At 31.5% G+C, this 15,526-nt stretch overlaps 1 protein-coding gene across 3 annotated transcripts in view; it reads left to right on the forward strand.

Moving 5' to 3' along the window:
* The window catches only part of LOC115884080 (uncharacterized oxidoreductase YjmC), a 45,382-nt gene that overhangs the window by 23,201 nt on the left and 6,655 nt on the right, over positions 1-15,526 (forward strand). For all 3 annotated transcript variants that reach the window (XM_030902559.1, XM_030902561.1, XM_030902560.1), the window contains exons 3-6: positions 4,325-4,513; positions 5,553-5,668; positions 10,721-10,819; positions 14,844-15,039. In XM_030902559.1, the coding sequence (XP_030758419.1) occupies positions 4,325-4,513; positions 5,553-5,668; positions 10,721-10,819; positions 14,844-15,039 (600 nt within the window). The remainder of the gene's footprint in view (positions 1-4,324; positions 4,514-5,552; positions 5,669-10,720; positions 10,820-14,843; positions 15,040-15,526) is intronic.

Below are 15,526 nucleotides of genomic sequence, written 5' to 3' on the forward strand. Positions count from 1 at the left end.
TGGATTAGTAGTAATAATAACTAATGGTAGTAATATTTAATAACAAATTAGATAAAATATATAATTTATTAATTTTATTTTAATTTTAATTTCATTAATTGTGATTAATAAAAATACGTTCATCTCGTCAATGAGGCCGAATTCGACAAAATATCAGGAGATAACTTTTAATTGGCATTAAACGGCCTACACAATTTTGATATGAGAAGAAAAAAAGTCAGTGGTACACATGTTTTTTTTTGAAAAATATTCCAGTGATAACCCATATGCACGTTCCTGATGAATTTTTGACACCTTTATAGCATTAAAATATGTAGCATTTATAGTAACTTTTACCCTCAAAATTTCATTCGAATCACTAAAAGTACTTGGAAGAAAATTATAATAAATTGTAATATTATTGCGACTTTAACACCCTGTAGCTACGAAACAAAGCAGAATCGGGCCTATGTTGATATGAAAAATAAATGTTATTTTTACGTGAGGAATCTCCCCACTAGAGATGGCACATGTTTTTTGAAACACACTGTATATTTTTAAAATATCTAGGAAGTTTTGTTAAATGTGTTTTTAATCTATTTAAACTTATAAAAAATAAGTGTACGATTTTATTAATTTTTCGACAGATAAATTGTTAATATTTAACTGTATTAATTAAAATAAAATTATTAAAGATAAACTTCACCTTGGTGTTTATTTAAAGTTATATTGTCTCCCGAGTATCCCACTTAATTTATTTAATTACTTTTAATTGATCTCTCTAGCAAAACATATTAAATTTCATATGTCAGGTCCAATTATTATAGATATCGTGGCCTTGGTGGCCTTGATAGCATGTGCGTATATATGTATGTACATATATACATCATGCGTATTATTATCTGTCACTTTAAACGTAATCGCTAATTGAAATTGCTGTTAGGAATTTCACATGGCGTTTTATTTATATTTACTCTGTACCGCTTTAATTCAGAAAATAGATTAAATTTGCGGCTGATGATACGAATTATTTTTGAATCGAATCAATAATTCTAATTGTGCATGTAGTGTTGTAATAGAGAACACATTCGTGACGTGAGAACGAACATTCGCTAACCTTTAAAGCACAGAAGAGAATAAAAAATCTTTAAAGGCCCGTTTCCATTTTTTGGCACTTGCCGATCAGTCCAAGTCGATTTGTCAAATGTCAATCAGCTTTTTGGCGTTTTTGTTGTTTTTGGTGATGCTGTGAGGCTTCAATTTTTTTTGAGTCTTCAATTTGAAGAGGTTATTCGTCTTCTCTTTGATATATCGACTTTTGATGGATACGGTTCGGGTTTATCGATCGGCATTTAATGTCGATCAGAATAGGCCGAAATGCACACTAGTATTAGAAAGACATATAAACTACTTGAAATCGATCGGCATAGCCAAATCGAACGGCAGAATTCGGTTTATCGACGGAATAAACTGTTCAAATTAAAGTTTTTCAGCTTCTTGGCATCACCAAAAACGCCAAAAAGCTGATTGGCATTTGACAAATCGGTCTAACCTGTCGTCTCTTAACCTGTGGTCCGCGGACCCCTGGGGGTCCGCTAGTATATGTATGGGGGTTCGCCACCTTATATATGAATATTTTAATTTATAACTAAATGTCAGCAAGTCTCGTAATAGTTACGCTTAGCACGGCGAGCGTGCGCCAGCAAGCAGTCTCAGTTGCTGGCGCACGCTGAACGCTCACAGATATACCGGGTGCGTCTCCAAAGTGGCTTACCCCTATAACTTTTTTAGTTGTTAGTATATGACATAAATTAGGATTGATTGATATATTCAGTTGTTTTCGGTCACTTCCTGTTTCACCGGAAATGACTACAAATTTTTATTTTTAAATGTCACCCTCGGCATTTTTTTTACTTTATTTGATAGAAAATGACACTCTGAATCGAATGCCATATCATATGTCAACTTTTACACATTCGTTCAAATACAAATTGTATTTTAAATGTCAATCTAGAGTGCCATGACTGTGTTAAAAACACTAATTTTTAATCACGGAGCCTTGGAAAAATATATTTGATTGTCGAATGTTTTTGGTGTCTTGTCTTGGCCGGTTAAAAGATGACCAAATCGTATTTTTAATCATATCTCAATTTTTTCAAATGGAACAAGGGTGGCTCATTAGCATATTTGGAAAAAGCATTTTTTTACGAATAATTTGATACCATAGACTTGGTATTTCGAGTCAAATTATCGTTATGAACCGCATGTTATAATTTCAAATAAACCATATGCGAAAATGTCAAAAGTTGACATATGATATGTCATTCTATCCAGAGTGTCATTTTTTATCAAATGAAGTAAAAAATACCGAGGGTGTCATTTAAAAATCAAAAGTTTTAGTCATTTCCGGTGAAACCGAAAACAATTGAGTATGTAGATCAATCCTAATTTATGTCATATTCTAACACACCAAATCTCGTCGTTTTATCTAAAAAAAATAAAAAAGTTATAGGGGTGAGCCACTTTTAAGACGCACCCGGTATTCTCTCGACTGTCTTCATTGTATTCTAGTCCAAAAACAATTTCAAGAGGCACTTACATCACAACTTGACCTTTGAACTAATTGTATAATAAAAAAAACTATACTCATTTTCCTACACTGACTGGTAGCGTCTTTGGAATCATCTGGTAGGGAAAGGTTGCCAATGCAAGTAGGAGACGAAATGATCAAACATCTCCGCGGTTTGAGGTCATCTTTTCGGGAATATTTTTCTGAACCCGACAGAAATAAAAACTGGATAGCAGACCCTTTTAACGCAGATGTTTCAGACATCAACGGCTTGACAACGATACAGGAAAATCGATTAATAAAAATATCACGTCATTCAGCTTTAAAGCATAATTTCAAAGAAACCTCTTTATCAAATTTTTGGGTGAATTTAAAAAAAGTTTATAAAGAAATATCAGAAGAAGCACTGAAACATGTGCTGCTTTTCTCATCCACAAACACAAATACAGAAATAGATTACAATTGGAATCCGATTTGAGATTACAAATTACAACTAAGTAAAAACATCAACCCGTATATTACTAATTTAGTTGCAAGAAAGCAGCACTAACCTTCACATTCATACAGTATTTTTAGTTTTTAAAAAAAGGTATTTTTTTTGTACTAAAGTAATTTGTCCTAAATTTTCTGTGTTTTCTTTTTTAATTAGGGAGGTCCTTGAAATTGTGCTCGATTTTTTTAGGTGTCCGCGAACTGAAAACGGTTAAGAAACACTGGTCTAACCGATCGGCAGAAACCGATAATTGGAAAAGCTCCTTAGGAGCAAACATGATAAGCGCCATTTTACTAATTTTACAGGAGAGCACTGGACGGCTGGTGGTTATCAGGTTCTTTCCGTGCATTCTATATTTTTACTAGTATATAATAGGGTTACAACTTATTGCCCTGCAGAGTTTATACATTTACTAGAGACCAGTTAGACCTACTAGAATGTTGTAAAATCGTAAAATTAAGAAATTGGCGGCAAAAAGTCTTCACCGGTGGTGGGGGAGGATTTCACCAATATACACCGGTATCCCTGAAATTATTTCGTGAGTTTTCTTATTATTTTTTGAGTTTTGAATTGAACTTAAAATTCACATCAAACAACATAGACTAATTTTACTATAAAACGCTACATTTTTAAATTAAAAATGCTAATATCTATTAAAACATAACATAAAATATAATTAGTGCATTGAACAACATTATACTAAATAATAAAATAACATATTTAAACTTCAATAATTGAATAATTCTAATAAACATTAAAGGAACTTTGCCAAAAGAACTTCAGAAGTATGAACAATAATAGCATCGCTACTTATTTAGAAGAGTTTGATTTCGACGGCTAGAAAGTATAAATGGCTTTTCGCATGTAACAAAAAATATTTTTTTTGTTATTGTTACCGAAAGTCCCGAAAGAGCAAAATAAAACACTAAATCACTACAACACACAAAAACACTTTTACTTCTATACTGGACGCGCGTTTCGCTAACCATGTTAGCATCATTATCGGATGATTTCGAGTCGCAGTTTTCGATGTCCTAAAAGAACCGGGAATTCCTGGTACTTTCGGTACCGGAATTTTCCATTCGCCATTAACAAGTTGGTTTTTCGCAGACGCCAGCTTGGCGAATTTTGCATCTAAACTTAGATAATTTGCACTCGCATAAGATCCATTTCACTCAGGAGCTCAGAATTAATGATCACAGATATCGCCGTTTTAAAATCGACCCGCCTTTATTACAAAACCCTTTACATACTTCTGTTAACGACAAATTTATTACTTTTAGAAATGTACATCAGGGACATTCAACATAATTCCTCAGACGCTAAAGCCGTGCCTTGTATATTGAAGGAAACTGCAGCTACGGCTTTGGTGGATGGTAAAAATGGATTGGGTGCTGTAGTGGGCGAACGGTGTATGGCACTAGCAATTAAAAAGGCTAAAGAGGTTGGCATAGGCTTTGTTGTGGCTAGAGGTAAATAAAACATTACCAGTAGTAACTCTATAAGATGTACTCTTGATATTATATCGGGTGTTTTGCAATAGTGAGTCACCCCTATAACTTTTTGATTGTTTCAGATAAAAAAATGAAATTTAGTATCACTTTAATGTTAATTTAGTATCACTTAAATTAGTATATGACATAAATCGGACTACTTGATTTTTAAATAGTACTTCCGGTATTTTTTACTATTTTTGACAGAAAATGACATTCTGAGAATATAGCGAATGTAGAATATAATAGAGAATGACATATCGTATGCCAACTTTTGACATTTTAGTTAAAAAAACAGTATTTTAAATTTCAATCCAGAGTGCCATAGCTGTGTTAAAACCATTTATTTTTAATCAAAGAGCCTTGGAAAAATAGATTTGATCGTCTAGTGAGTTTTGTTTTCCTGACCGGTGAAAAGAGGCACAAATCATATTTATATTAATACTCAATTTTTTCAAATGGAACGAGGGTGAATCATTAGCATATTTGGAAAAAGCATTTTTTACGAATAATTTGGTACCACATACTTGGTAATTCGAGTCAAATTGTCGTTACATTTAAGGCCACAGTATTCTCGATTAAAATTTAAAATGCATTTTTAAATTGAAATTTTCAAAAGTTGACATATGATATGTCATGTAATTCAGAATGTAATTTTATATCAAATATAGTAAAAGAATACCGTTTAAAAATCAAAAGTTGTAGACATTTTCTGTGAAACAAGTAGTGAACGAAACTAATTAAATGCGCCAATAAATTCTCATTTATGTCATATACTAACATTCCAAATCTCGTTTTTTTTATCTGAAAAAATAAAAAAGTTATAAGGATGAGTTGTGGGATGAACCAATTTTGAAAAACACCCGGTATTATCAATACATGTTTAAGGCAAAACCTCCTAACTTCCCCTATCGTCTTTTCTTTAGTAACCTTCCATATTATAGTTTATTGCTGTATTGTAACAATAGATTTTATATTTATTGAAAATTGGTTAAATATTTTTCTTTTTTTTTTGTAGGTTCAAACCATTTTGGCATAGCTGGAAAATACGCAATGCAAGCAATCGATGAGGGTTTATTAGGGATGAGTTTTTCGAATACGTCACCTTTCATGACGCCAACGCGAGCGAAGACGGTAATAAAAATGTTTGTTTGTTAAACATAAACCCTTCTTAGGAAATTTCCTAAATTAGTTCTTAAGCTTCATTCAGAACCTCAAAATTAGCGTAATACATTAGTTGCTTTAATTGGTGTAGAAGTTTGTTCCTCTAATCTCAGTATAACCATTCATAACGCCAAAATTAGTGGTAATAATTTTCATTTAGCAGAAAATGTTAAGCTTCATTCAGAACCTCTCAATTAGTGTAATAAATTAGTGGGTTGAATTTCACTTCATATTTTTTAGTTTACGATCACATTCAAAAGACAATAATTAAAATTAATAAAATATCCTAGTAACAGCTTGCGATAATCAGTTGTATCCATAGAGAAAGCCTAATATTTAGCTTGGAAAACAATACATATGATAATCAAAGGCCAAAATGACAATCCTCGCAAAATTTGAAGTATAATTAGTGGAAAAGTTAAGATTGGTAACTTTTTCTAGTAATTGAAAATTCCTACCACTAATTTTGACGTTCTGAATGAAGCTTTAACAAACTTTTAACTTTTCTACTAATTATACTTCAAAATTTTCGAAGAATGTCATTTTGGCTTTTGATTTTATCATGTCAGGAGAAATTGTAGTTAAAGATCAAAAGTTTATTATTTTATAAGCTATAGTCTGTCCAACGACAAAATCCTTGACAGTGATAGAAGATGGGGGATATCTTAACCATCGAAGTTTCGCTGATGATATAGTCCTAATTGCCAATAGTCCTGAAGAACTACAAATACAAATTAACGCACTAAATACAGCCAGCAATAAAGTTCTCAAAATGAATTTAGCAAAAACTAAAGTAACGTACAACAAGCCAGTAGGCAGAAAAGGCATTCTAATACATAAAACAATACTGGAAATAGTAGAAGACTATATTATACAGTGTATCCACGGATTGACTCCCAAAAAGGGAAAACTTTTTTATTCGTGGGTTTATGAAAAAAAAGTTATTCTTCATAAAAACTCCTGCTTGAGCTTAAACGACCAACAGGCATATTATTTTTATAAATGTATATACCGAGTGTTAAAAAGTTTAAAAAATATGGAAAACGCTAAGAACAAAGTACTTGTATATGTAAAAATACGATGAAAAGTTATTAATAAAAGTTCTAGGGATTGAAAAACTACACCACGTTACCAAATTTTATCTCACTACCTAAATGTAAAGGGATTGGTAAAAGATTCCTCTCCATATAAAATACCATTTACTCTAAATTAACTTAATTTTTTGAATAACTTTTAAATCCTTGTTTACCTTTACGCAATTTCATTACTTGCCTTTTTAAATTAACCAATAGAGGCTATAAAATAAAACTTATACACGATTAATTATTATTAAAAAACCAAACCAAACCAAACTTTTTTTTAGAAAACGAATGAAAAATAAAAAAAAAATATTGTTGCAAACAAAAGCAGGTTGTCAGTTAAAAAGAATATAACCAAAGTTTTTTAACAATAATATTTTTTTTTTCAATGTCACATTGTTTAGTTTATGACAGTAAAAAAGTCAAAATGCTAACGTTAGAACCTTTGGTTAGAACAAAAAGTGTTTATTGTTCAATGTTACGGCTTAGGAGAAAATATTTTATACTCGTACGTAACAAGAATGGTTAGTGAGAAATGGCCAAATCTTACCATTGACCACAAAACAGCTAGCAAAATCCGTTGTTTCCAAATTTAGAACAACAGGAAGCGTTTTGAATGTTATAAAAAGAAAAAAACTCCTATCAATGAAGAAGAAAATGCTGTGGCAGCTATGGCGCTGGATTCTGTTCGACGTTTCCCCAAAACATCGCTAAGAAACCGAGCATCCCAAATTGGGAACGTTAGTAAATTATATTTACAAATAATTTTCAAGGCTAATAAGGTCCGGGCATATAAACCCAAATTCATTCATACTCTAAAAGCGAATGACGATGCTAAAAGGCTTAACTTTTGTTTATGCAAGATAGAAACTTCTCCCATAATATTATTTTTTTCCGATGAAGCAACATTCTCAACTAATGGAGTAGTGAGTTCTCAAAATTTACGCTTCTGGGCAATAAAAATCCAAATTTTGGAATTCATTGCAGAAGCCAGTACTCCAAAAAAGTTAACGTTTGGTGTGCAGTTACGTACAACGGAATAATTGGACCGTATATTTCTTTGATGGAAATATGAATCAGCATAATTATTTTGAAATGTTAAATACAACTTTATTTGATTACTTAGATAATGTCACTTACTGATACAACATATTTTCAACAAGATGGTCATCCTGCGCATTCTCCTGTCATTGTGCGGGAATGGCTGGATGGACAATTTCCCGAGCGTTGGATTGGGCGATATGGACCAATTCCTTGGCCGCCAAGAAGTCCCGATCTTACAGTAATGGACTTTTACTTATGGGGCTACCTTACCCAGAAAGTGTATGCAACTCATTTGGATCCTGATCTTGATAATTTAAAAACCAGAATTAGACAAGTGATTCAAAATATCCCGTGGCAAGAAATACGAAACGCGTATAGGACGTTTATTAAAAAAGTTCAACGATGCGAAGAGGTTGGTGAAGAAGGAACTAAATCCCTCAAGTGGCAATGGGCAAGAAAAATTACAGCATAGTACCCACAAGGAATTAAGAGACTTAGGAGACCAAACCTGAGATGGAACCATGGTATTAGGAATTTAGCAGGGATAACTTGGGCCCGCATAACCAACAATGGATAACAATGGGCCGAACTACAAAAGAAGTATCTAAATATGTGAGAGAGGCTACACCATAATTGGAAATAGTTGAATAACCTGAAAATAATGATGATGATGATGTGAAACATCAAACAAAACTATATGAGTAGTTATTACAAAACTCCCTGTATTAAACTCTTTTCTTAGGCTTTTTATCCAAAAGATTTCGCAACTACAATACTAAAAATGTGGACTATTTTCCTTTTTATTTTTTCCTAAGAAAATACTAGTCATATTTTAATGAAACTGCAATTTTCTAAAAAAAAAGAGTTTGTAATTTATCTTAATTCAAAAATATAACTAAATTTATTGCTGTGTCGATTATAGCGGAATGTTTGTATCGCCCAAACTGCTTTTGCCCTGGAGAATTATTGAAAGTAATGATGAAACCGCATAACAGGTTTGTGGACTGGATAATAGGGATCGATCTCGATTGTTTAGGAGTTAATCCGATTCCCTAAGGGCCATTAAATTTCCAGATTCGTAAACCGCCACTAAATCTACACCAATATGCATTTGATTTATTACCTTTCTCTATAATAAAACCATTCAAAAACTTTATTAACTTTTATGAGTGTGACATAAAGTTTATTAAAAATGTCTATACCTATGTGGCGGATTCATCTTTTAAAAAAAAAAAAATTCTGTATGGTTTATAAAGTTTATTACTGCATTTCTTGCTTTATGAAATTGATATAGTGCTATATAGTTGCTACAATAATTTTGATAAATAATGACTTTGTATATCTGAGGCGAAGACGGAAGAGATAACTACCAAATAAAAAAGTTATTTTTTGTGAACACCACTGCGTTAAGTCAAACGGAAAATAGCTTGCCAGTGGTTTTTTACTAGTAAAGTAAATTTGCTTAACAGGCAAAAAACGCTTATCGTTTTAGGAGGTAGAGGAAGTGGCGGTATTTTGGAATAGTAATTTCAAAAAATTGCAAAAAATTCGAATGGTAATTATTTTCAATAAAATAAATAGCGTGCTCTAGATCTACATTTATTTGTAGTATGCCATACGAAAGTTTCAAAGTATTTAAATCAAAAATAAAATAGTAATCTAAATGACTTTTTCACTCATGAAAAGAAAGTGCCAAAAATATCTGTTGACGTAACATGCAGGAATAATATTTTGGAATACCACCAAAGTAGCAGCAGATATATTATTTATGTTAAAAAGGCAAATAAAACATTGTTAAGAAAGTATCCGTATATTTATTAAAAGAGAATGTTCCAGCGTCATATCCGGCAAAAATCAAAGTGTACTCATGGTTCGCATGTGAGGCTCTGAACTCACTATTCTCTCTCCCCTATCTTTCTTTCGCAGAAAAAAACATAATGTCTCCGAGTTTTTCTTATCACCGCGTCTGAACCGTCATAGAACTGTAATACGCATGCGCAAAAGGAAATATGAAGCAATTATTACATTTGTGCATGGCTGGCAGTGTTCTAGGACGGTTCAGAATCGGAATAATAATAACAAGAACCCGAACAAAGGTACAGTCTCCTGATCGTCGATATAACTTCTAAACTCCTACAATTATGACCAGATTAAGACAAATCTATCGATACCTCATATGTTAAAATCTGTCAAGCAATTTGAGCTACAGTGCGTGCCGAAGAAATTTACATACTTTCATAGAATAATATAATAATATTTCATAGAATAATATATATAATTTGAACTATTCCAAATTAGCAACATAAAAACCTACGCCATAATCTGTAAAAAAATATAGATATATATTAACATATCGAAAAAAATACATTTAACAAATTAAAATATAAATCAATACTTACCTGAAGACCCAATCAAAGTTAATTTAAATAAAAAATCGGAACAATGGCCGATTTAATTTCCACTAAAAAAGTTTTTCTCACGTTACAAATAATTTTTCATATATTTTTGAATTGTAGCTTCGAGAGGTAAGCATTTCAAATTACCAACAGTATTCCGAATTACCCTCATTTCCTCTATATTTCCTCCCGTCGGTGTCGTCCAAAAAATATAGTTCAATCCAATCTAGACATTTTTATGTCTAGATTGGATATGCAGAGAACACTTTAGTTAGAACACTGACAAGCTGGTTTTTTCGTTTGGACTCAAAGCAGTGGTGTTTACATAAAATAACTATTGTATTTTCTAGATTTCTTCCAAAGGCAAAAAAAAATTTTTGTACAAATAATTTTGATGTTTTAATAAGTGATAGAAGATGCAAATAAAGCTTAATTGACGTTAGTACAATTTTATTTGACGTTTCCTATATAATATGTTTGAGTAACATTTAGTTTTCTTATAGGCTACTTTAGGGACAAACCCTTTATCGCTTGGGGCACCTGCAACAAAAGGTGACAGCTTTGTGTTAGACATGGCAACAACGGCTGTCGCTGTTGGAAAGGTGAGTTTGGTATATCTTATATAAATAACAAATTAATAAAGTGGCATTATTTTTTAAATTTGCATTGCGTCGTTGATTTTATGCAATTTTATTGGTTTATTTCATAAATGACAAGTAATACCTCAACACGATTGGTGTGACGCAGCGACGGATGACGCATGACGGATGCATGTAAACCCACTTTTATGTTTAAGTATAGTTTTGATGGTAAGGGTGCACTTCTCAAAAAAACTCTATGGACTTAAAGAAAAAAAAACACCACTGAAAGGGAAATCTAAAAAATAAAGTATTTCTTTATAAAATTATACAACAATACACAATACACAAATAATCGCCTAGAATCCAAACGGTAAACAGCTTGTCATTGACGTTTGACTCGCAAAACAAATTTTATTTTTTTATGTACCTAATGTAAAATGGGGATGCTATCTATAGTCATTTCCAAGCCAACTTGACGCCGTTTATTTTTATTATATATTAATATTTTTAACGTTTGTCATATATAATTTATATTTATTAATAATTATATGAATTATTATTATTTTTTGCAATGATTCAAATCTTTTTTAATATTAAAAGTTGTCTGAAATATTTATATTTACAGAAAAATATCTTGAAAATTAAGGTACAGTTCATGAAAAATAATTTTCATATTGCAATTTTTGTTTTTCGCATTACTGCTGACAAACAGGAAGCTTAAAAGAAGAAAATGTATTTTTGGTTTATTTTTCACTCAGTGAGTTTTTTAAACAAATATTTTCATTTACTTATGTTTGTTATTAAATTTTAGATCGTTTAAAATACATTAGACCTTTCCTTCCTAAATTTTTTGGCTTTCTGACAGGCGTAGTCAAGGGTGGGGCGCATTTAATACTACATAAGATAACATAATTTCTTTTTCTATCAATATCGATACAATAATACTGAGTGAAATAGAACACATTGTTACTGAGTTTAAAACAAATAATAGAAGTGATAAAAGATCGTTAAAAGAAAAAGAGTGTGGAAATGTAGACGTTGATAGAGTAATGCCATTGGAGCTGTGAGCTGTGATAAAAACTATGAGTAAATATACTAGCAAAGCAACGAAATAAAATGTATTTTGTGTGTAAGTGTTTATGTTGACTCTTTAAGCACCGAAAAAATTATGTTTAGATTTCATTGCCTTCATCGAATACAGTGGAAAATCTTTCAAGTGAACCAGGTTTGCAAGAAAGAATTTTTAAAATTATTATATTTAAATTCTGCAATGTATAGTATATCAAAAATGACAATCAACAACGAAAATCAATACATTTTGGAACACATTTAGATAATTTCTCTATTTATACACCGATTAACTCATTTATGAGTACTACATGCCAGCAACTTTTGATTACCTAAACTCTGCTAAAAAAGGTAGCAAAAAAAATTTGCTAACCTATTTGAATTGCCCACAAAAAAAAATTAATCAAAAAAAGTTCTTTACTAGTACCTTTGCTTTTATCATTTATCACACCTTCAACGTAGTAACATAGCCAAAGCACCGTATGATCGAATAAAAACGGCGTCAGCGATGGCTATGAAATGAAGATCGCTGTCATTTTACATGTAAAATTATATGGGAAATGTCATCGATCGTCATTTCCAAGCCAACTGGACGCCGTTTTTTTTTCGATCATACGGTATTACATTAAGATGAAAAACAATTATTAATCACATTAAGATGAAAACAAAATGGTTCAAGAAGCAAAAAATGAATTTGAAATCGATTTTTTTAAAGATTTAGCCAGAGTCCTCCTAGATTACTTTTAATACAAAGATATTGTTTTGTTTAGTAAAATAGGTATAAGTAACGTAGTAGGTATATGCTTTGGGTATAAGGTTAAACAGATTTTGGTACTGATTTGCCATTTTTTGCCTTTACTCACTCTAAATCAAACTGACCAAACTGTAGCTACGTCTATCCATTCTTATTATATTTTTTCTTTTTTAAAATAAAATATTGTACCTACTTTCGGTTTAAAATGTTTCTAGTATTGCTGTAAATAAAATAGTACCTATACAGGGTGTTTCTGAAAAGTGGCTCAACCGTAGTTTTTTTATTTTTTTTAGATAAATAAACGAGATTTGGTACGTTAGTATAATAGTATATGACATAAATCAAGACTGATTGACATATTCTTTTGACAGATTGTTTTCGGGCACTTCCTGTTTTACTGACTACCACTTTTGATTTTTGAACGGCACCCTTGATATTTTTTTACTTTATTCGATAGGAAATGATACTCTGAATAGAATGACTTATGATATTATGTTAACTTTTGACATTCTCGCTTTAAAAAATTGTATTTTAAACTTCAATCTAAAGTGCCATGGCTGTGTAAAAAAACACTGATTTTTAATCAAGGAGCATTGGAAAAATAGATTTGATCGTCTAACGCTTTTCGTGTCTTGTCGCTCTAAATTGAAATTTAAAATGCTACCGTATGATCGAATAAAAACGGCGTCAGCGTTGGCTATGAAATGACAATCGATGACATTTCCCATATAAATTTACATATAAAATGACAGCGATCTTCATTTTATAGCCATCGCTGACGCCGTTTTTATTCGATCATACGGTATTTTTTAAATTAAAAGTGTCAAAAGTTGACATACGATCACAAAACATCCCTCTTTAGAATTTTGATTTATATGTCATGAAATGAAAGTAAAAGAAGCGCCCCCTTGAGTTTGTTCGCGCACTATATTCATGAAATATCGATCCCTATATTTATGTAATTGATTTTTTTTTGAATATTACAGAAACATTTTTTTTTAATTGTAACGAAATAGGTATATTAAAATTACATTATATATTAAAAATTACAATAAAAAAATGTAATTAAATTAAAATTGTAATTAAAATAATATTATATTATATAATTTAATTTTAATATACCTTTGTATTTTGTAACAATAAAAAAAATGTTTATGTCAATACCCGATCGAACATTTATAAAAATAAGACAATTATTGATGTTACTATAAACTATGTATATTACATACCTATAAACTGAAAAAAAACGTACAAAACATTTTGAATCTTTCCGGGGATTTGGAAAACGAAAAAACTGCCATTTTCGTTGTTGCAATAATTAGGAACGCTGCAGTTCTTCGCAGGTTTGTGTTCTCGGTCGAAAAAATCCATTGCTATTAAATTTGAATATAATTAAAATAAAATGTACTTGGAAAAATAAGTACAAATACACCAGTAATTAATGAGGAAATTGCCAAAATCACACATACAAATATACATACACAGCGAATATTCACATAACACAACGAAATAAAAATGTTGACATATTTAAAAAACAAATGAATATTTGTTAACTTTTTAATAATCTTTTTAATGGCTAGTAGCGCCTCTAGTGTTTGTTTTGCACAGTATAGCTTTTACTTCCAGCACAGAATATATACGCAACTATATATTCTGTGCTTCCAGTCATTGCCATTACAGAAAATGTTCTAAAGGGGGATGTTATGTGCATATGGTATGCTATTCTATTCGCAATGCCATTTTCTATCAAATAAAGTAAAAAAATATCGAGGGTGCATTTAAAAATCAAAAGTTGTAATTATTTCCGGTGAAACAGGAAACGACCGAAAACAATTGAATATGTCAATCAATCCTAATTTATGTTGTATAGTAACATACCTAATCTCGTTTTTTATCTGAAAAAATAAAAAAAATTATAGGGGTGAGCCACTTTTGAGAAACACCCGGTATAAACCTCTGAAGAAAGTTTTCATTACTGTAGCGAGATTTAGTTAATCTCGCGACAGTAATAAAATACTTACCTACTCCGTAAATAACATACTATTGTTTCTCAGCTATTGCTATTTTATACTCTACCTCTATTATTCGAAACCAGTCTTTGACAGATATTTCAATCCGGCACCGAAATAAAATCGCATTTTAGCTGCGACCGGAGTGCAATAGCCAAACTAACCGACCCGTATTTTCGTTTGCCCCCTTTATTTTTTCCGCCTTTTTAATCAGATAGAGCTGGCCCGCAGGAAACAGGAGCCGATTCCCGAGGGATGGGCGCTGAACGACCAGGGCATGCCCGAAACCAATCCTACCATAGCGTACAAGAGCGCCAAGCTGATGCCGTTGGGAGGCACGGAGGTCAATTCGGGCTACAAGGGCTACGGACTGGGCATGCTGGTCGAGATATTTTCAGGCATTTTATCAGGTTGGTATTCGGATGTTATTTGTGGAGGATCTTGGATGGAAGATCGATCGGAGGTAATGAGAGATTTTCTCGTGTATTTTTTTAGAGCATCCTGTTTTTTTTGCTCTCGCTTTTTTATCCTCCTGGAATTTAGCTATAACAATTTGGCAATCCTAGTTTATATACAAAATAAATATTTCTCCAAAAAATCCTATATGGGTGTTTCGCCACTGCAAGAAAATCTACAAAATAAAATAGTTATTTATTGTAAACACTTCTGCGTTAATCCAAACGGAAACTACTTGTCAGAAGTTAGGTTTACAGATATACAAATTTGCCTAACGAAAAAAAATTCTTAACGTTTCGGAAAGTTTATCTCTTTCCGTCGTCGGAAGCAAAAAAATACAAAGAATAAAGAAAGAAACTATTTAAAATATTTAAATTCAATTATTCGAGAACACTTTATTTTTTTTAAAACAGATACGTCTACAAAAACCATTGACGTTCT

This window comes from Sitophilus oryzae, unplaced genomic scaffold (genome assembly GCF_002938485.1).
Source record: "Sitophilus oryzae breed Bouriz unplaced genomic scaffold, Soryzae_2.0 scaffold_2014_pilon_pilon, whole genome shotgun sequence".
Classification (NCBI taxonomy): Eukaryota; Metazoa; Arthropoda; class Insecta; order Coleoptera; family Curculionidae; genus Sitophilus; species Sitophilus oryzae.